We start from the raw sequence: 22252 nt of genomic DNA on the forward strand, positions 1-22252 counted from the left end.
GGTGTCGAGGATTAATCGCAACAGATTCATAAATATTAAAAAAGACGCGAGGAGTGACACGGTGTACCAACAAGGCTTTAAACATGAATCCAAATATTACATATGATTAAATCTGAAAAGAGCTGAAGCTGGCTGCAGCTTCAGTGTATCATGGCAGCCCCTGCTAGGATCTAGCTGGGTGGGTGGCACCTGCGGTGTACTGACCTGGCCTCAAATAGGAAGTGGGCAGGAAGTGCACCCTGCGTATGGCTGGACAGCTGGGTGAGAACAGAGGAGGCTAGTTGGCACTGGCCCATGCCCAGATTAAAGCCCCGAACAGAGGGGTTGTACCAGGTTGAGCTGGCAGAGGCTGATGGGCACTGTGTGGGCAATAGAGACACGTCAGTGACCAAACATTCAGAGGGGATGCCCTTGAAGAGGGTCAATGCATACATCTACCCAGCAGAGACGAGTAAGTGCAATTAAGGGTTTGATTCATTAGAATATACACAACAACCTTTTTTTTAAATCTGTAACAATGTCCCCCAATTCAACAAGCCATCCAGGAATAAATGGTCACAAATTTCACATCCTTTTTTAAAATCTTTAAAATGTCATCTATACGTTACACAATAATCAAGCCTCTATTTTAAATGAATGGGAGACACAATGTCCATTTAAATGAATTGTTGTGTGCATTACTAAGAAGACCCATAACATCTAAGATTTACGGAATGGGGCATCTTTCTCATCAGCTTACACAAATACAATTGAACAATTGAACCTGACTAGCCTGATAAAGTTTGATAAGGGGGGAAAACATGACCACAATTTTAAGACACACTGATGCCTGGTTGTGCTCATGACACAGAAAAATTATGGTGTTTCTGCAAAGGCTTTGTCCTTGGCAATACTGAATGTTTGGAAAGCTCCAATTCAGGATCAACACCAAACAGTGCAGCATCATTTACCTTATGAATCACAGTACATCAAAGTAAACTGAGATAAAACAAGAATTACAGCTTCACGATTATTGAGCTTGATATTTCTAAGCTTTGCCAATGTGTATACATTGAAAAGTCCTCACTGGATTTGTAATCACTAGTGATCTTTAATGCAGATAGGATAGGTGCAGGAGGGGTTAAAATGACATCAGGAAGGTTCATCAAGTTCATCATAGACGGGAAGGTAAGCTATATGTATATATAGTATGTGCAAATGTGACATTACCATATAGCTGAGTGAATCAAAATAGTGATTTCAATATTGTAGTTTCAACTGAATCCACCTTTAAATCTTAAACATTGTTTTTTTTTTTTAAATTTCAAATAACATTTGTGACACACCTCAACCCAACCAATCCAAGAACTGACTTTTTGTTAAAGTCCCCTTTTAGAAAATGTATGGCAATGAGTTGAGATAACACCTCTTGCATTAATAAAAAGAAGGAACTTTAATTACATATTAAAATTACATTTTAGTAGGACTATTGTGGAAATCTGATAAAAGGCTTTAGCACCTTACCTGCTCTCATAACATTATATTAAAAGGCTCCTGAAGAGAAACTCTGTAGCACTCCTGCCACTGCAGTTTAAACTCTTAATCAGCTTTAATTACACCAGTTGAGAGAGTAAGTATATAGGCAATTATTTGTTCTAATGATGACATGGCAACAGAAGTTTTTTTTTTTAAGTCATGTCTTAAATACATTTATCTCCAGGTTGTCACCAATGGCATGCCTGGCTTGTATCCCTGTTTCAAAGATCGATCAAAACCACAGATGCGCTGAGCAGAACCTCACAAACCCGGAGGTACGGTATGCAAATGACCATGAATGGCCCCTAATCTCTAAATTAGGCAGCAGGGAAACGCTGCGCTCTGCAGAAGAAATGTCAGAAGTCATACGATTAGAATATTCTCTCACATTAGATTTCCTCTCAGCAGGTGCTCAATTTAGAAAGGGTTTTTTTCCCCATCAGACAAGAAGCCTTGCACATAGCACTTTTCCACATTTAAATGCATTAACTCTCTGCATCGTATTTTAAAGCCATAAAATGACATGCTGATTCTTCCTGGTGTGCACAGTATTTAAGAGACTGAATTCAAACATACTGTTGGCTCACTGAATCACTCTTCTGAATCACAAACACACACATACAAACATACACGCACACATTTGTGAGATGTGTGAACACATTTACGTACATAGACATAGCGTCCCCCCCAACCCACCCCACCCTCCGCCTCCCACACACACATACACACACACACACATACACACACACACACACAACCAAAAAGAACACTTGGATATTAAGATTTTACCCCACCTTCTACTGTCTTAATATGCTGTACATGATTAGCATGAACACAAAAAAAATCTTATAGTCATTCCACATTATTTATAAACAGCTCACCACTGTCCCATAAGTCTTCATTTTTGTGCCGGAATGTGTTTGTTTGACTGTGTAACTTACATTTGCATACCATACTTCTAATTAAACCACATGAGTATAAGCGAGGACATGCGATAAGACAGCTGAGGAGCTAAACAGAGAGGAACTGACTTCTCTGGCAATCTCAGTTCAGCCTCTCGTGGTCTCTTCTTTTTTCTACATCCATTATAATTCCAACTGGGACCAAAAAAAGAGCATTGTTCAGTAATAAGATACTTTCACCAAGCTTCCTTTGGCTAAGTCATTTGTTGTACAGATCCACATAGAACGCACATATTTAAACTGTGTCTGAATGAACACTGTCATGATTCCCAGTAGAAATTAAAAGCAGAACTCATGTTTTTTTTTTTTTTTTTTTTTTGTACATATTTTTCCCATGCTGCCTAACATATGTGTCAGTCCCCACAGGACATAATGGACATTTCAGCTTTAAAGGTTTCCAGAGAGAGAGAGAGAGAGAGAGAGAGAGAGAGAGAGAGAGAGAGAGAGAGAGAGAGAGAGAGAGAGAGAGAGAGGGAGGGAGGGAGGGAGAGAGAGAGAGAGGGAGGGAGGGAGGGAGAGAGAGAGAGAGAGAAGCAATAACTTGGCAAATAAAAAAAGGGGGGGGGGGGGTGAATGGCTGGTGATTTTGCTTCTCGGCCCAAGGATTTTCGGAATCAAATTACAGTTTCCCAGCAGGTACTTTTCTGAGCGGCAGTCTCAGGATGCGTCATTTACCACTCCCCAGGCAGCCCACTCATAGAGAATGCCGCTGAACTAAATCAGAAATGATTTCTGCAAAGGTTAGCTGGCATCATCTACTCCGCTGCTCTTTGTTGCAGCCTGCCACTTTCGATAAGACCACACTTCTAAACTAAACACCATGTTTAAAGACTTGACTATTTTTCCTGTAAGACAGACTGATGTCTCACCAAGGTTTTCTGAGAGTCAGTAACATGACACTGGGTAACACGATACTTGGATTGGTGAGGTACTGATGTTGCACAAGGGAAACAGCATGCATGGTGCAGTCTTGGGTGTATGCATTTGTGTCATGCAATATATAAATCATAAAGGAGTATAATTGTATAGTATTTCCATACTTTGGCATTTGTCATCAAGGGCTGCATCACTGACCATAATACACCTATTATTGATTTACATGTCATTGAAATTATGGTGAATAAACAGATATAATTACAGATTTCTAATTACCCTTGTTATCAATTATCCACACTGCACGTCCCTTTTCTTAGTCTGCATGGTCTGGAGTTAACAGCGTTAATAAAGAAACGCTGATCATGTCACTGTGCTAAAGATAATGGTTAGCATTGCTGCTGTAGTGAAGCATGAAGCACAGAGAGCTGCTTCTCCATAGCACTCTGTGCACTCTGCCACGGCGAGCTGGGCATTGCCACCAGTGTCATACTATTTATACTTTACTATACCACATACCAATACATCCTGAATTTCAATGGACAAAGCATTAAGATGTTTTAAGTCTTCAGCAAAAGACTTAAGTGTTGAGCAAAGGAAATTTTCCTGCCTGTTAATGGTAAGATGGTGAGGAATTGTTTTTATGCATGGCTCATTTTTAAAGTGCTGGACACTAATGACTTTGTTTGGTAGATGCAGCAGGGTTTTATGCATATGCCCTATGGCATCTAACAACATTTAACAAATTCTGTTGCACTTGATTTCAGCTGTCAGGATCAGAGCTTATGTAATTGTACAGAAAATTTTACTCCTTTGACTGGCAACAGCATGCTATCTTTGAACCTCTTTCAAAATTTGTTAGATCTCCCATGACCCTTTAGAAGCTTACACATTAAAGTGCTGATTTATTTTGTCTACCCACTGTCTTTCTCTCTCTCTCTCTCTCTATCTTTGTATATAATATTAGTATATAATTATATTATTATATAACATTATTAGCAGTTTACACACCCGTCAATACTAATTATCTATATGTTTCTGCTGTTGCAGAAGTTTTAAAATAAACACTTTTATATCATAAGGTTAATATTTCTGGTGGGGCTGCCATTCTGAAACTGCCTGTAACCAAGGCCAAGGTCCAACAACATATAACTTGGTGTAATGAACACACAACCTGGACTTCTGAGCAATGGAAGAAAGTGATGTCATTGTTTACACTTTTTCTGGACTGGTGTGTGTTTGGAGAAAGACAAAGGAAGCCTGTTCCCAAGTGTTCAATACAATGGTTGATCTGTAACGGTATGGTCAGCTATCTTATGGGCGTCATCTTTCCAGTTATTACTCTGCATAAGGTGACAAGGTGCAAACATTGTTCCCTCAAGATGCTGTCATATTCCAAGACGATGAAGCTCCGATACACAACTGTTAAATGCATTCAAGAACACCACTATGGATTCAAACACCTTCCATGGCCTCCTCAAACACCGCATACAAACATCTAAAGGTTCAATGATCTAAACATCATTCAACCTTTATGGGAAGTTCTGGAATATAGAGTGCAGAGTAGATTTCCATCTCCTTCATCTCAAAGAACTGAAGGCTTTCCTTCTTGGAGAATGGTCCAATATTTAACTAGAAATGGTTCAAAACTTATATATAACAGTATAGCAAAAAAGATGTTCTGAAGGTAAAGGGTTATTTATTACTTAATACATATTCATATATTTTTTGGTGTTTCCATTATTTTGTCTCTCCTCTGTCTACACACATTATATATATATATATATATATATATATATATATATATATATATATATATATATATATATATACATAGTATTGTCACATCAATAATACATAGACTTTTTTCAATTAAAATTACATCAATAAATAAAAACAAGGGACATAAAATCTTGTAAGACTTCAAAATCTAGCAGTTAATTTCATTGTTTTTTGGTTCCATGGTTTTTGTCCTGCCAACTGCACCCATAGCCCCGGAACCTAACCTCAGTTCTACAGATTTCTGTCAAAGCCAATGTGCATTTCAGAGTATGAAAGGTCTGCCTCCACTATGATATTGTTACTGCTACTGCTCCAGAAAAGCACTGCAGCATCATCATCAGCACACGCAGTCATTCGGGGCCGCACCACCTCTTTGTCTGTTTGCTGCTGCGTTTCCATGGCAGCACAGCCCAGCCTCTCCCAGGGAGCACAGGGCACACGCGACTGTGCTGCACATGGACTGTAACACTGTGGAGAAAGGAAACCTCCCCACCATCGGTGTCTCTAAGGGAACAGCCCAGCCAGTGGCTGATACCCCAGGATGGATCACAGGGTGGGGGGGTTTTGTCAGAAAGTCCTGCGAGGAAGAGCTGCTTTACCTGGATTGCCCCCATGAAAATCCAGCAGCACAGTTTACACGTACTTGAGATTTTCAAAGCCTTAGGCACAAGGAAGAGTCAGATGAGCAAATGGTGGAAGCGCCCGGCAGTCAGGTTCATGGATAAAAATAAGCAATAAGGAGAGATGTGTTTCTGCATCTACAGAAAGAAGCATTAGCCCCATGTTATATTAGAGAGAGGCACTGCAAAGACTGAAAAGGGTAAAATTGAGCCCATTTGTAAGAGACAAGGAGCTCTGTCACTACAGCTCTTGGCTTGTTAGAAACAATGCACAGTGAGCTCCTGATTATACAGGCTAATGGAGGGAAGTTATGGCAAGGATGATAAAAAGTATAGATGATCCACAAAAAGTCACCTTTTAATTCCTTGTTGATCTTTTAAATAGACAAATAACTTAAAATATCATAAAATAACATCAAAAAAGAAGACTACTGGCTGGAGAGCTAAATACAGCATTCAGTGCTTCTTTTGCTTGTCAGAGGCATACAGCCCACTCACTTACTGGAAGATAACTTTCAATATTTGTGTTTGACTGTTGTCAATCTTACTATTTACATGGCAACATAATTTGCTGCTTTTCTGTTTAATGTGTCAATTTGAATGTCTTGTGAGCATTATATTGACAAACTCACTAGAATAAGAATACGGAGAGGATGCATATAAAATGTGCATGAATACATTTTCAACTTCTGGCACAGGAAATCTGCAAATCAGATAATCTGCGGCCAAGTAATCTGAGGTTGAAAAAAAAATTCAGTTCAAAAATATTCCAAAAAAGCTCATCTTTGGCTAAAAACACCTTACTGGATGAATTCAGTCTGAAAGCTAGCCTCAGTGATGGCAGCATCAAACTCAGAGTTCAGTTACAATAGAAAAGTTTTTTTTTTTTTTTTTAAGTGCCTTAAACACATGAAGAACTGTGTTTCAAGAGTGAGATAAATCAGTAAACAAAAGTGTGATTGCACCTGAGGTTTCTGCCTTTAAAATGGGACTTGTCCAAGAGGGCTTCCACAGAATGATAGGGGCAACTGGTGGGCTGCCTTGATTGCTCAAGGCGCCGGGAAGAGATCGGCGCTCTGCCACCTGTGTGTCTCACACTCATTTGCATTCCAAACAAGATGCAAATCACTACTCTCTGACATTGCGCCGCACTTACCTCTCACTCCACTCGTGATGAAAATTTAAATTACTTTCAACTTAAGCGTCTCTACGCCATCACCGATAAGCACGCGCATCGGAAGGTGTCTGTTTTTTTTTAACCACTGCTCCGGTGGGGTGTGATTTACATTTGGAGGGGAGAGGTACACCCGCCCACGGCAGTAAAGTGCCTCCACGACCGTTGCTCCTTGCGCACTGTTAGATTAGTTCAGCTTGTTACACGGTAGCTTGAATAATTAACAGCTCCGTCATCGGTATAATGTCATCAGGACGGGGTTATGGCAAGCAAATTTTTAACCTGCTAGAGCCAGGTCCAGTAAGAATGCTGGCTGTGCCTCTAAATCGCTCGCCCTGTCACACAGAGAGGGGCAGATGAGAATCTCGGAGAGCTGTGGAGAGTGAGAAGCTTTAAACAACAGGAGAGGAGTGATGTGTGTATCAGGGCGCAGTATTAAGAAATCAATACTTAACTCATGGCTCTGCCACCACGAGGGCTCCAGATTAGATTAGTGACGAAGCCTCACTCAAAAAGTGTTAAGGGAGCCATTGATTTTTACACTAGACTTTTCAATTTGGAAGAAAAAAATACAATGAACAAACAAAACAAATGAAAAAAAGGTCCAGTCTAGAAGTGGTCACTATTATTGACTGCCCAGTCTTACTGTTAGGCTCTGCGTTCTGCATCCTTTCATTTCACAAGGAACAAAATTACCAAATGAACAGGAGGGCATTTGAAATAAGTGATGGTTTGTTATGTTGGCTGCCTTTTTGTTGACAGCTATATGCATGTAGAGTATATGCATGTCACCCTCATAAGGTGTGAGGCAAAACCCCCCTCTTTGTGTGCGATTCTGTATTTGTACATAATGAGCAGCCAGGCAACGTCACCACCAGACAATGAGATTTGCACATTCTCCTCTGCCAAAGAGAGACCATAGCACACTGCCTCCAGGGTCAGTGTCATGCAGCAAAGGTTACCAGTTCACAACTGGCTTGGATTTAAACCACATTAACACACTGCAGGCATTTAGGGTTCCATAGCCCAGACATACTGAGCTCTCAAGAGCGACCGCTGGCCTCTTGTCTGTGCTTGAAGTGACCTCCCACAGGAAGCTTAACACACAGACAGAAAGGGTAACATCTCCAACCCATTTGGTCACTGTTTGCACAAAGAAGTGCGCAGTGGGTTCTTTATCTGGGTAATTTATCTACACCGTAGGTGGAAACTCATACCCGCACCCGTGAAAAATGACAAATTTTGCCTCTCTCGATAAAAATGTTAACTAGGTGAGTGTCAGCGAGATGGATCGTAGACTGCCACCGCAGACAGGAACATGAGGATCCATTGATATTTCTCATTACACTGCCTGCTTCCACTATGTTCGCTAATAACACTGCCACAGAGGGGATAATAAATCACACACAAATAACAACCCGGCTCATCGCCTCAATATGATCGGTCTGTCTGGGCATCTCCACACTTGCAGTGGAGAACCATTGATAAAGATCTAATGAGCAATGCTATCAAACACTATCATCGTCATGGGTGGGGGTGAGAGAGAAGCGGAGATATGTCAGTGCAAAGCAGAATCTTTTGGGGGGAAAGAAAAAAAATGGAATTGGGACTGAAGATCACTTATTGATTGAAAAAGCAGATACTGAAACAAAAGATAATAATCAAAGCTAAATAAATGAAATTCATTGTCTGTCCCTAGGGACTCTGTTTGGAAGAGTGAACCAAGCACACAAAATTTATGGCCTATTTTTTCAGCATGCAGGTGCTCAAAAACAAATACTTTTGCTCTTTTAGTACAATTGCCTTCTCCATTAGATGTAATGATGTCCCTGACTCAACCAAGGAGAATTATTTTCAGCCAATCATTCTAAATGACAAAGGGTGAGTGTTAGCTTAAACTGTTTACAAGGCAACAATGAAATATCAATAATACTGTGATGTATGTAGCTACAGAGAGTCATTTGGTATCATATTCGCGTTTATTCAATCTGAGGTGACAGCACCACAATGCTCATTATAGAATAATATGGAAAACACTTTCAAAAGGCAGATTATTCCTTTTAAGGGTGGTTATACCACACTGTGCACAGACGTCTAGTTGATTGAAATGGCACCCCATGGTTACAAAAGCAGGTGCACATCTGCAGCGGACTAAAATACTGCTTTTCCTCTGATTGAGTTGTACTTTTTTGTTGTACTGATCGCAGCAGTTTACTCCAGGTCCACACGTATGTACCACTAGGGACTCTGAAGTGGCTCAGTCAGTAAAAGCGCTCACCCCAGAGCTGCACTGTGTCATTAGCCAACAGAAATCCGCAGAGCACAGCTGCTGGACATGACTAGTTTTGTCCCATCACCGTAGGGCTGGCCTTGTCTCATTGCACGGTAGTGCTTCCTCAAGTCTTGTCAGGCACCAGCCCATTCCTAAGAGGCTGTCAGCGAGAGATGTGCTAATGCCCCAATGACAATCGGCTCTTATGAAATGCAACTATGGGACTTTTAGTGTGTAAAATGACTGATAGCCTTCTGCTGTGGATGAGTGTCTTGGAGGAATGTACATGCTTTGTTTCAGTGCAAGTTTAACTGGTGATTCCTAAGCTGAAGAGGGTATGGAAAAAAATAAATAAAAATGACTTCTGGCACAGACAATGGCACTGGCGAGCACAGGAGACCGGGCCCTGTTTGGGGATCCTTAGAGCTTGGACTTTTACGTGCATGCATTACCAATTACTGAACTGTATGATCAATGTAATCCAACAATTGGGTTAACAGAAAATTTGCAGAATGCATTATTCATGTCTCATTTCAAAACACTTGATATTACTGTAGTGGAAATAAATGAGATAGGGAAGATGCATAATGCATCCTTTTCATTTACCATCCAAAGAAGGGTGTTTGGGCAGCAAAATTAAACACTGGCAGTGTCTGACAGAGTCAACCATTCTTCTACGAGGCAGGATGGTCGACAGCATTAAATTCTGCACATTTGTCACTAAAATGTGCCTTCTTTAGTCTGTCTCAAAGTCAAAGTGGGCAGATAACATGCTTGGAAAGCTCTAGATTCAAAAGATAATAACAATATTTATTTGTCTGGAAAAAAAGACATTTGCCGGCTTGTTTGACTTTGCTAACAATAACACCTTTGTACCTTCAGTAACTCATCAATAGCTGGATTTTGTATTGGGACAATTGACTTAAAATTCTTTGCCAAAGAATAGAACAGTGGGGACCCAACTGATATATGAACTCATAAACAGCCCAATACTGTGATCTGTACACCATGCTGAGCCCTAACATTAACTGCTGTTAGAGAAGAACCAGGAACATAGATTGTGCCCTCTTACTGATTTGCCCTCTTACATTGCATATGTGACATCAAGCATAAATTACAGTTTTAAAAAATCCTCAGCCAATCAATGAATCATTTAAAAACCAAAAACATAACCTCAATGAGACATGCTTTTTTTCCATCGTCCCTTTGTGGTGGCTTCTAATTTTGCTCAGTCATGTCAATACAAGACTGAGCAGTGAGCATTATATACTGTTTGTTCTTCTTACCCAAAGAACCTGGGAGAAAGATAAAGTAACGAGACCTAAGTGGAGAAAATAGCATCATTACAACTTATAATCGTGTGTCGACATTGTTCTCACTAACAAGCATGGCAGGCCTGTAATTGAGTTCCCACTGATCTCCAAGGCAGCTCGGGCAGAGACAATCAGCTCTGGCACTGTCACGAAACTCTCCTCTAATTAAATAGCCATAAAGAGACCTCTTTCATTCCGTGAAGCACAGCTTGCGTCCTCAGTCCAGGCCTTCTTAATATGAGAGAGAAGGCAAGCACCCAGGCTATCTCCTGCCACCAGTAGCCTATCTACCAGCATCACTCTAACTTCAATCAAGATAAATTAACTAATTGATTTGACTTTCAAGTTGCCCAACAGGGGGGAATGTTCTCTAAAAAAGTCCTCATGTTTTTTTTTTCTTCTTCATGTTGCTTTTTTCCATAGCATGGAAAGACACTCATTTTTTCCTGAGTCAGTTGAAAAAATGTACTTATAGCAGAAAGAAAAATCGAACTTGCCTACTTTGAGACACAATAGGAAGGTTGTAGATGTTGCAGATGTGGGCTATTTCTAAATAGAGGAATTGTTGCTGGGGTGTAGTGGTTAAGGAGCAGGGCTTGTAACCAGATGCTTGCTGGTTTCATTCCCAATTGGTGCACTACAGTTCCATCCTTGATAATCATGCTTAACTATAAATCCTTCTGTAAATACACATCCAAAGTATGTAAAAATGTGAGACATTTACAGTAAGTCACCCTAGAAATAGGCATTTGCTAAGCAAATAAATTATGGACTGTTTTTTTGTTTTTTTTTTTTTTTTCTGTGCTGCATTTGGGCTGCTTTATCCAAAGGAAGGATTACGTCCGGGATGAAATTGTGTTAGATAAATGCCAACTGTGATTCAGTACATTTTTTTTTTCTGGCCGATTAAAAGGTCAAAACACTTATTTTTGAAAACCCCTGACCTTTACAGGGCGTAATGAATGGAGCCTTTGGAGACTGCTACTGGGGTGAGGAAAGAAGAGCATAAGCTGGGGAAGAGTCGTGCTCTGTTTGGAATTCTTCCCCATTCTCGGGAAAGTGGACCCTCAGTGATTCCCGTACACCGCCAGTCACCACGTCTATTCATTAATCCCTTTGTTCTTCTATCTTTCTTTCCCTCTTAATTGGGGGCTTTTAATCTCAAAAAGTTCAACTTTGATGTTGCTGCATCTCAAGTCCTCTGAGGAGTCTGTATGCTGTGCATGCGGATAAGGCAAACGGCCATATTAACATCAACCTTTGCATTTAGGCTAATGTCTTCGTTTCTTTTCAAAAAGTTTTTTTTTTGTCTGACAGTTGTGGTATGTGTGGCCTCAAAGCTGAATTATGGCCACAAGAACATTAGATTTTTTTTTTTTTTACTTTCCATTGAATTTTGCTCCTTCGACAAATACAGTACCTGACCTTTGAAGCAAAACATAACAACAGTATGTATACAAGATGGTGTGTTACTGTCAAGCATCCTGTATACCCACATGAAAAAACACAGCATGCATCATCTCATTTGCTTTAGCTTATTCCACCTCTCTCAGTTCATTTGCAAACATTCCATGCAGGCAATGATTTACTGTATATCAAAATGCATGTAACTATGAAGGACCATACCAGGAACAGAGAAAACAGATTTAGTCTGTTCTTTGCTATGGAGGAGGAACCCAACAGAAAACCAAAATACGTACCAAACCTATGTCTCAACAGAGAGAGTCTTCATGGAAAGAGTCTCTACAGAAGAAAACAGCTAACCTTGTGAAGAGTCCTAGCTCCAGGAACAAGAAAGATATATATATATATATATATATATATATATATATATATATATATATATATATATATATATATATATATAATTTTTTTTTTTTTTGCTGAACAATTGAATGTTTTTGTTAGGATAGAAAAAAACAGATTGCTAAATGAAATTACCACATTCTCCACTATAACTACTAATGAGATGCTTTTCCCCATTATTAACTGCATTCAAAAGGAGAGGGAAAAATGAAGTAAACACAATATGAATATGAATATGAAAAACACAAAAACAAATATGACATGGTATTACATAATAAATAATAATTTAATACATGTTGTCGGTTATATGAGGAAAAACACAACGGAATATTGAAGTCTGCATGCCATGTAATGTGCTGTCAAAGGGAGGACAGGCTCCTTCTACCAGCACGGTGTGAGCAGACAGCCATGTGGCTCTACGTTTAAATAAACTGACAGCTTAAACTGTGCTCCAGAGTGCCATTCCCCACTCAAGACCAACGCCTGCCTTTGACGCTTCACCGACTGTCACATCCCGGTATCGCATCCCTCAATTCCCTGGAAGCATGTGTAATGACTGGGATAAATGTTAGCGGAACAACCAGGCAATTAGCTCAGCGCTTGTGCCACTAGTGGTTTGAGTCTATGAGAGCTCCAAATGTTCAACTTAACCACCAATACATACCAGTCTATCCCTGCAGCCTTTATACCCTGTATCCTTCTCTTACCTGAAAGCTATGTGGGGCTTGGCCTAGTGTAGACTTTGATGACAGACCTCTCAAGAAAACTAGGTTGCTGCTGAAAGTGGTTTTGGTGGACCAATGAGGGGTAGTCTCACCTCTGTACCAAAAACCGAACCAATGCCCCTGTGCATCAGGGGAACACCATGCTGTTTTTTGGATGGGATATTAATTGTTCTGACTGTAGTTTTATCACAAAGTGAAGGGGATTTCCATATCCTGACCAAATTCCCGGTCATGTAATCGTTCCCCACTTTAACTTGGGTAAAAGCATCCCTCCCTCTCCACCTCAGCTGATGAATGATGAGATTTCTGGTACAAAATGCCTTCCATGCATCAACCAAGCAGTTGGTACACACTGGTGGGAACGAATCAGATGCCCCCAATGCAAATCACTTTATATGCAATGTCATTATTGCTCTTATTCTTATTATGATGATGATCTAATCATGTGACCTACTAGACGAGCTTCCCAGTGATATACGTGTGTTCATGCCACAGAACAAATTTTGGATCCTGAGGTAATGTTCCACAAATGATGCCAAACTTTCTCCAGCCTCTTGAATAGTCTTTTTATGAGAAAATAAATGTGCTTAGATTAGGTTATGAGACTCTTAGGGCATGATATATGTGGAGAGTTCTCAATGATTATTTATATCAAAGCAAAACACCTCAGAGAAATATGCAATCATTCGCCGTGCATCGCATAAGAAATATTAATGGCAGCGCTGCTCTCACAATAACCCATATGATCGCATGCAAATTAAAAACAAACCTATTTATATTTTGCTTGTGCAGCACTGATGTAGATAAGGTCGATTCTCCCCAGGCTCTTTAGGGAACTATAAGCAAGCTCACATTTCTTAGATGAGGTTATCAGAATATTCAAAACAAACTTCAGCCAGCGGACTTCATTTTTATGAAGTCAATTGACTTATGCGCTCAAAATGTCACAGTAAAATTGAAAAGAACATAAAAAGTTGAATGTTGTATTTTATGAATTTATATTATATTTATGAACTTGGCTTTTAATTTGAATCATTCCACAGTATCTACACAGCTGATGAAAAATAGTTGAAAATTTACCAAAAAAGATGTACCTCATCATAAACGCTGTCATTTCTCTCGAAGTCCCCAGCTCTTCTTGGAAGTACATGGACATGAACGTGCTGAAAGAAAAAAGATGGCCATGGCTCAATACAGTTTCCATTTTTTCAGGTATTAGAAACTGCACTCAGCCAAGGACAGCATGGCGAGCGTTTCTTCATTAGTTCACAGTCTGCTTGTAAACTGCACCGGCTTTATCACTTCTAGGAAATTCACTGTAAATCGCTGGGACTGTTCAAGTTTATGCTACTGAATCTCAAATTGACATTTACAGATACCTTTCATAATTTCCTCAGGCAAATGCTTTCACAGACCTCAGATAATGCATTTGGTTTTAGCATTTAAGCCACCTGTTACCATTTACACTAACAAATTGAAAATTTATATTTGAATAAATTATAATAATAACAATATAATACATAAAAACATAAAAAGATAAACATAAAACAATATAAACAATAAAAAATCCAAATGGCTATGGTTTTGATCATCAATGGCAGTTAACTGCAGTCTGAAAAGCCCCAGTGAACCAGGTTAAAGAATCAATACCTACACATGCTCCATTGTTAGCAGAGAGAAGACGAGCCAATATGGATGCAGTAGTTTATTCTACATTCTACATCTCTGTCACACTATCATCTCCTGCTGTTGACTCGGAATAAACTACCGCTCAGCCTGCTACTGCAACAATTAATTATACAGACAGCTACTCCAGAAAACATACGTATAAGGCCTACTCAAAAGCCAGCTGGGGAAACACATGAACATCTGTGTTTATTCTGAAGCTCACCAGTGAAGCATTGCTTTCTGAAAACCATGAGGGTCAGGCCCCACTATTGGCTAATGGGAAACGCATTCCTTGCAATGTCCTCACTTCGGAAGGAGCGAAATGCTTCCACCGCTCGCGCTAGGCTTGTGCGTGGGCAGAGTAATATTTTAATTTCATACCATCTCAAGACTTTAATAAGAATGTTTCTCTGCTGAAGTTTTTCAACATGCAATTTTGGCACTGTAATTATTATTATTGAAGAGGGAGACAAACACATTAGGTTTATTAGGCAAGGAGACGTCAAAGGAGTACAATGAATTGTGACATGTCTGCATAACGTATTCATGGGGGGAAGAGCTGAGGTTACCTCTGACACCATTTCAGTGAAAAGAACTCTAACAAAGTTACCCTCAACTATTGTAATTCACATCGGTGACGCAGTGAGAATACAACAAATCATTTTGTTTCAATAAGCAGAAACAATGCTGGATGAGTAGAGAGGGACTGCACTGTCAAGGCTATTCATATTTTAAAATCCTTCAACAAAGAGGCAAGCTTTGTTCTTTTCAATTCACATGATGTATTCTTATATCGCTAGTTCTTGTTAAATAATAATAATAATTCAATCTCCTCTATCATTTTTTTTTTCAAAGTGACAGAAATAATTGTCTTTGCCTTGTGGAAAGGTTTTATTTGGAGATTTAAAGAAATGACACCGAAATGACTTGTCATTCTGTAAATAATAAACCACTCTTTATATTCTGCTCCATTTGGTTTATTTCAACCTCTGATTCATTTTAAAAGCATTTAAAGTGTGAATTTTAGAGGACCTAAAGAAGACTTCTTATTTCTTTCTTGGCAATAACGTGGGTGACAATATGGTACTCAGAATATTGGTTCACATCTACCATCTGCCAGACATATCCTATAATTTAATGAATGTAGTGTGTTGACTCCAGCAGACATATTGGATATACAGCACTGGACATTTTATTAATTCTTCTAGCTTACACCCTATGGCTTTTTGAAATCTTATTTTATAGTAGTGATCACAATTAGCTTAACTGAGCCCTTACACTTTCTTTACAGGAATGTTATATAGAGAAAAGGTAAAAAAGAGAAAATCTATCATATGAATACAACTCATAACTGCTGGCAGAACAGAGCCATCATTTTATACCAAAAAAGAAATATGTTTATATAGTTTATCATAATGATGAAATCCATATTTCACATATCCGCAACTATCAGATAAATGAAATAACTATCATATGAATGAAAACAATACACTTTAGAAAAGCAGACAGACACCATGACAGCATTAAAAACAAACAAATCTATTCCTACAAAATACTGTCATTCGTTTTTTTGTATTATTATTAAATCATTTAATAAGGTTGTTCTAATTGCTTTTACACTTACCACATGAAGAATAACGCAAACTCCTGATGCCACAATGTAATAATATTTCCAATGTTGTTCTTCAGGAGATTTGTGTATTGCATACATCCCAGAAAAACAACCTAATTGCTGACTTTTATTCATTTATTTATTTCATCTGACTGCTCCATGATAAGCAGTACACCCTCTGTGAAAAATAACTCATAAATGTTACAAACAAGATAACTTGTTTAGAAGCATCTTTTGTGTTGCAATACATTCTGTATCTAATGAGTTCATTTGCATAATGTCTGCATTATTTAATTTGCGTACCTTGAGGAAACTGAGGAAAACAATAGCATTTTATTCATCAGGAATGAATTTAAAGAGGTATCGAGTGTGGGACTCAAGACCCAGTAGACACATACGGGGCACTTACTAACATACTTAATTACCAGAAACTTGAAAGGTAAATGGTTCGATCATTACTCCTGCTGTCAAGGTTAGTTTTATTTAATTGCAATGCCAGACATGTCAAGTGAATGTACAATGTTGCCAGCACATGTGCTGTTTATGCAAGGCATCATTATTCTGGTGGATGAGCTAGTCATCAGCTTTATAGGTTTAATGCTGATTCCAGTGTTTACAACAGGGACCATGGTGGAAATGAGAGCACAACACAGACGGCTGTGATTGTGCATGGTCAACCTGTGATCCCGTGTGATCAAGGTCTCAGCACATCTAGGTCACAGCACAGAACAGCTTCACGAGACAAAAACACGCCTTGGAAGGGTATGGAAACCAATGCAGATCATAGAAGATGCAGTAATGAAATGAGGCGCCAGGAAGGTGCTGAGAAGCATCTTCATTTGTAGGGCTGAAGACGACCCTGAGCTACCCTTTGAAAAATGATCAGCTGCATGGCATACAAGCAGGGGGTGGAATCAGAGAGGACCTGCTGGGAATCCTACTCTGACTTCCCACGCTACAGGCAGCGATGGTGTGGGCTCTTAACAAGCCTGAAGTCATCCGCTCCCAAGATCAACCGCAGCCAGCGACATTCCCCTGCTTCACAGGCGTTCATCGCAGCATCACTGTTCCCTCTGGGGCATGTAGATGTAAATCTACCTGATGATGTCCACCTTAGTGAGTAGCCCATCTCGATCCACAGAGCACCACGCTTCACGCAAGGCACCTCCCCAACGGGAAACCGGGAGCTGAACACGGAGCAGACATGCTGCTAATCAAATCGTCATCTCCAGAAATTATAAATCACCTGTTCATGAATTTGGGCGCAAAACAGCTTGACCGTACAATTAGGCTAACACAGATGGAGAAGATGCCTGATAAAATCATGCTTTCTGTTTGTCTGAAAATAATCCTGATTTTTTTAGGCTTTTGTGTTTTAAGGTTATTTGCCCAATGCTAGCTTGATTGTATAGCTATGAGGAAACTTGAGACTCATAATAAAAATTATAAGACAAGATCAAGTTAAACATTAGTCATTTCTATTTTTGTAGTACTATCATATTCAACTGTCCAAATATGAAACGGTATGCACAACTAATCAACATCCTTGGAATTTGGTATTGCATGATAACTGGTCAATGTTCAAATAATTGCAGATGTTTATGTCACAGTTTGAACTCTTCTGTAAATATATGCTTGACTACATAATTACTGTTTATTTGATCCAACAGTCATCTGTTATTATCCATTAGAGCATGCACTTATTTGGTCAGCATGTCCTTTGTTTTATATCCATTTTCCCCACTGGAGTCCCATTGTAGAGACCAACTGCCGGAGCAATAAGAAACACATAAAGTTTTTCCAAACCTAATTAAAACAGATGTCTATTAATTAGTTTCTGACTGGAAACAAATGAGTAAAATGGCTATACTGCTATTCATATTGTTTAGGGTAAATCTAGTAAGACAGGCAGACAAATGCATTTTGTCATGAACAGCTGTGTTCCCATTAAGACAGGGGTTGGTGGGTGGGGGAAACAGAGCTAAACACTGAAGCTACTAATTAGTTGGAGAGGGATCCTTCCCATCTTGCTCTGCATAGTCTGCAAACCAGGCACTTAGAAAAAAAGAAAGCATTTTTATATAGAGATTTATCCTACTTTAAATTTTGATAGGACCATTCACTCCAGATACTTAACATATGCACTCCTTTGCGCTAAAAAATACAGCAAAAAGCTGTTTGATGTAAACGTTCTCATATCCTCCAGTCAAATCCACCAGACTAGTATAAAGACTGTAATGTATTTTACTAAGGCTCAACCTAACTTGTAAACATAATATTAGGAAATTGCTGTGTTTGGAAGCATGACAAAAAGAAATGTGGAAGCCCCGCAACACCCTCTGTGTGTACATAGTTGTCCATAGAGGTGTTGATGCAAGGCACTAAGGAGTTCATTTGTGTATTACAGCCCTTGGTGAAGTGCAGAGTTTGGATTTCGTTGGCCATAAATTGTTCTGTGCTCTTGTGAAATTAGACTTTTGAAGCGTGTCCTCGAAATCAAAACGACATCTCTGCAAAGAGGATGACTCTGACAGTCTGGGCTTGCCTTCCTTTTTCGTGATTTATTGTCAGGACACATTTTCCAGTGCAACGACTTGTGTAGTTTAGAAATAAAAAATACTGGAAACAAGATGAAGCAATACTCTCTGTATCAGCGCAGAGTTTTGTCTTTTCTTTCAGAATGCTGAATCTGAACAAATCTGTGTTCGACATGCATTTTGCATGTGGTGCTTCCGATTAAGTTACAGCTTGTGCTCTACATTTTCTGTGCGAATTTTTTTAAACACTGCCAAAGTTTACATTTTTCAAAGGTTTAATGACCTTCTGTACATTTCAAGGTCATCTCAAGCGTTAATTTATGTCGTACATGAGCGTAAAATCTGCACAGGGTTAGAGGTCAACACATTCCACATTACAGCACCATTATTCCACTGTCACATGGATGACTAAACCCTGAATCATTATATGTCATATAGTATAGGGTGCTGTTACAGAATTTTATAAAATGGATAATTCTGACCTTGCAATCTGACTGGTCAACTTTGCTTTCCTGCAATGCTGGTATTCACAATAACAGTTCAAGCCATGCATTATTGAAAACTGACAAACTACTTTAAATATTAATCTGAAATCAGTAACAAACTGTCCTTCACAAAGAGTCGAAGGAAGGGAAATGGGCGTAGTTAGCCAGCACCACCTGAAATGGACCACCAATTCTACACATTTTAAAATGTAATCAACATTTCTAAATGCAAGTAGAACTCACAATTAATACCGAATATATGCACTTAGCTAGCTATACATTTTTTCCAACCACAGCTAACTACATTTCTGAAGTTACAGAATCATCACTTCTGTGTAGCAAGGCTATATAAGGCTTTTAGTAGCTACTGACCATTAATGTCAAGCTCACGTTTGCTTCACCAGGGGTGTATGGACCAATAAATCAACTTGTGTGGCCTGATGATTGACAGGGCAGTGAGTGTGCAACCATGAGTCTCCATCTCTGCAGTGTCCTATCCAAATATTTACAAGCCACTTGTCTTTGTTGGCTAGCTACATCATTTATTATTTCAGTGTTTTATCAATGTCAGTAAAGACAACTACATATGTAAAGAGCAGGGACTGTAATATTTTGTTTCATTTTAATTAGACAGTGATGCAATGTGAATGATACTGTAGCAGACTAGTTTATATTCTGTAAAGAAGTCATTTTATTTGTATTTATACGTATTTGATGTCCATTTAAAATTAGCATGTGCATCCTTTTTATAAAAGCACTAATGCCATGAGACGATGTGCACTATTATGATCACTGATACACCGTGATGCCGACTGTACTCAGCTTCTTCTCTTACCTACAGACCACATTGTTGTCACGCCAATACCTGAAATAGCGCACACCCGTCCATGTATTATTGCTTTAACAATGTCTGCACATTTTAAATAAAGCATGCAGCAAAAAACAGAAACCTGACAGATATTTAAGGCCACATCTAAGACGCAACTTACTGTGGCCACACTCATCTCTGAACTTACAGTACCTCCACTGGGTTGAGGTCACATTCCATGTCTGCTTCCAAACGCTGATCCTGTCCTGCCTTTCCTCTGAACCACCCTTCAGCCATCCCACTGCTCTACATCTGGTTATTGCCCTTTCTTTCCTCTCCACTGCTCCAGGGTCAAAGCCTGCTAATCCTCATAAACAACCTGTTTCAATCAGAACAGGTACATACCAAACAGCCCTACATCTCTGCCTGTACACTCCCATACTGTACCTTGGACATATAGGAATACAGAACTTTAGGTTTAATATCTACTACTAGCAGCACCTTTCCATCAATGCCTCCTAGATAGCTGATTGTTTTTATGAGAGACAAGCAATGTTGGGATGCAGGACTGTATTACCACATGCTCATCTATGTATGCAACACACTGCAAGGCGTTCTGCAATGTGCAGAGAGAAATCTTGTAAAAGAGTGCCTTAATCACAGTTATAAAAATCACTACAGCAAGTCAAGTCCTTGACTGTTGTACTGAAATGCACATTATTGCACAGCTACAACTCAGTGTGAACCCAGACTTACTGTTCTGTGACTTTGACCTTTACCTCTGAACAAACACTGACCGAATGTGCTGCCAGATCTCCAACAAACAACTTAAATGCTACATAATAGGCGATAATACTCTTACTTTTGTTTTGCTTTGAACATGAAAAAGGAAACAAAAAAACCATCAAAACAAAACATGATCATATTAATACATAAATTCCCTCTCTGTCTTTCTGAGGCCTGAGGCCAGGACTTTTCAGAAATGTGTCTGCCTCGGTGGACTGCTGTGCACTTATTCAATCAAAAGGCCATTTTTTTTCTACCACCGGCATGCAGCACCTGATTGCAATAACCCAGCTGATAAATGAAGGTGCGGCACAGTTGTAGCAGCTGCCCTGCATGTGTGAGATAATCTGTTTTCATAAAGAGATAAGTAGTATTCTCATTTAGAGCTATGTCGTGTTTAAAATTAGTTTATCAAATGTGTAGATGGTTTTTTTTTTCAACTCAATTACAAAATGTTAACAACTCCTCTAGCTTACAGACCTTATCTGGGGTTGAAAGGCACTTTCTCTCAGATATAATATAATATTCATATAGAGTAATTTCATGTTGATCATGCCATTTCTGTTCGACTAAAGCTGATGTTTTCATCTTGCTTGTTTCATGACCATACAAAAGAATAATTCATATCAAGCCCTCACTAGGAAAACAACAAGGCAACATTGATAAAATGAAAAAGGATCTGAAGCCAGAATAAGACCACACCACTTTCCCTCAGCCTGGCCTGTTATTATGGGGAACACAAGAGCAGATCAAATTGTGCCCTGAAATGTCTGGACTGCAGGACTTTGCGGTCATTTATTATTCATGTTGTGTTATTTCGTAGCTGATTTAAAAACTGGGAGAGCAAAATGGCAGCCAGCCTGCAGGGTGGATTGGACCCGCCAATGTGCTGCACCCAGACAGACAACTCGGCCCCGCTGAGTCCGTCAGAGCCACCTCCACCAGTGTCGTTATTCATGTATGAGAGGGGGAGGAAAACAAACGACCAAAAGATGAAAAAAGAATCCTCCTTGAATCCGAAGAAAAAGAGAAAGAGAAAGATCATTTAAAGTGTTTCCTCACACAGAGATGAAACCCTGCCATTCCCATTAATGGAATGACTGCAAGGCTGTGTTTCTCAGCTGGGGAGGATTGAAGCTGCCCGCATGCTGCGAGAGGCTAATGAACATGAAAAAAGAAACACCAGACAAAAACAACTGAATTCAACAGCCTCCAAAATCTTCCTTTGTGTGACTGCTTTTTCCCCCCTTTGCAAGAATGATATATGCTAGAACCAAAAATCAATGGTGAGCAATGCTCACTAACATGGTCAAG

The 22252-nt window shown here is 39.4% G+C and overlaps 1 protein-coding gene across 3 annotated transcripts in view; it reads right to left on the reverse strand.

Annotated features, from left to right (window-relative positions):
• The window catches only part of fhit (fragile histidine triad diadenosine triphosphatase), a 227972-nt gene that overhangs the window by 25921 nt on the left and 179799 nt on the right, over positions 1 to 22252 (reverse strand). For all 3 annotated transcript variants that reach the window (XM_036531595.1, XM_036531596.1, XM_036531594.1), the window contains exon 7: positions 14137 to 14205. In XM_036531595.1, coding sequence (XP_036387488.1) covers positions 14137 to 14205 — 69 coding nt within the window. The remainder of the gene's footprint in view (positions 1 to 14136; positions 14206 to 22252) is intronic.

This window comes from Megalops cyprinoides, chromosome 6, assembly GCF_013368585.1.
Source record: "Megalops cyprinoides isolate fMegCyp1 chromosome 6, fMegCyp1.pri, whole genome shotgun sequence".
In the NCBI taxonomy this organism is placed as follows: Eukaryota; Metazoa; Chordata; class Actinopteri; order Elopiformes; family Megalopidae; genus Megalops; species Megalops cyprinoides.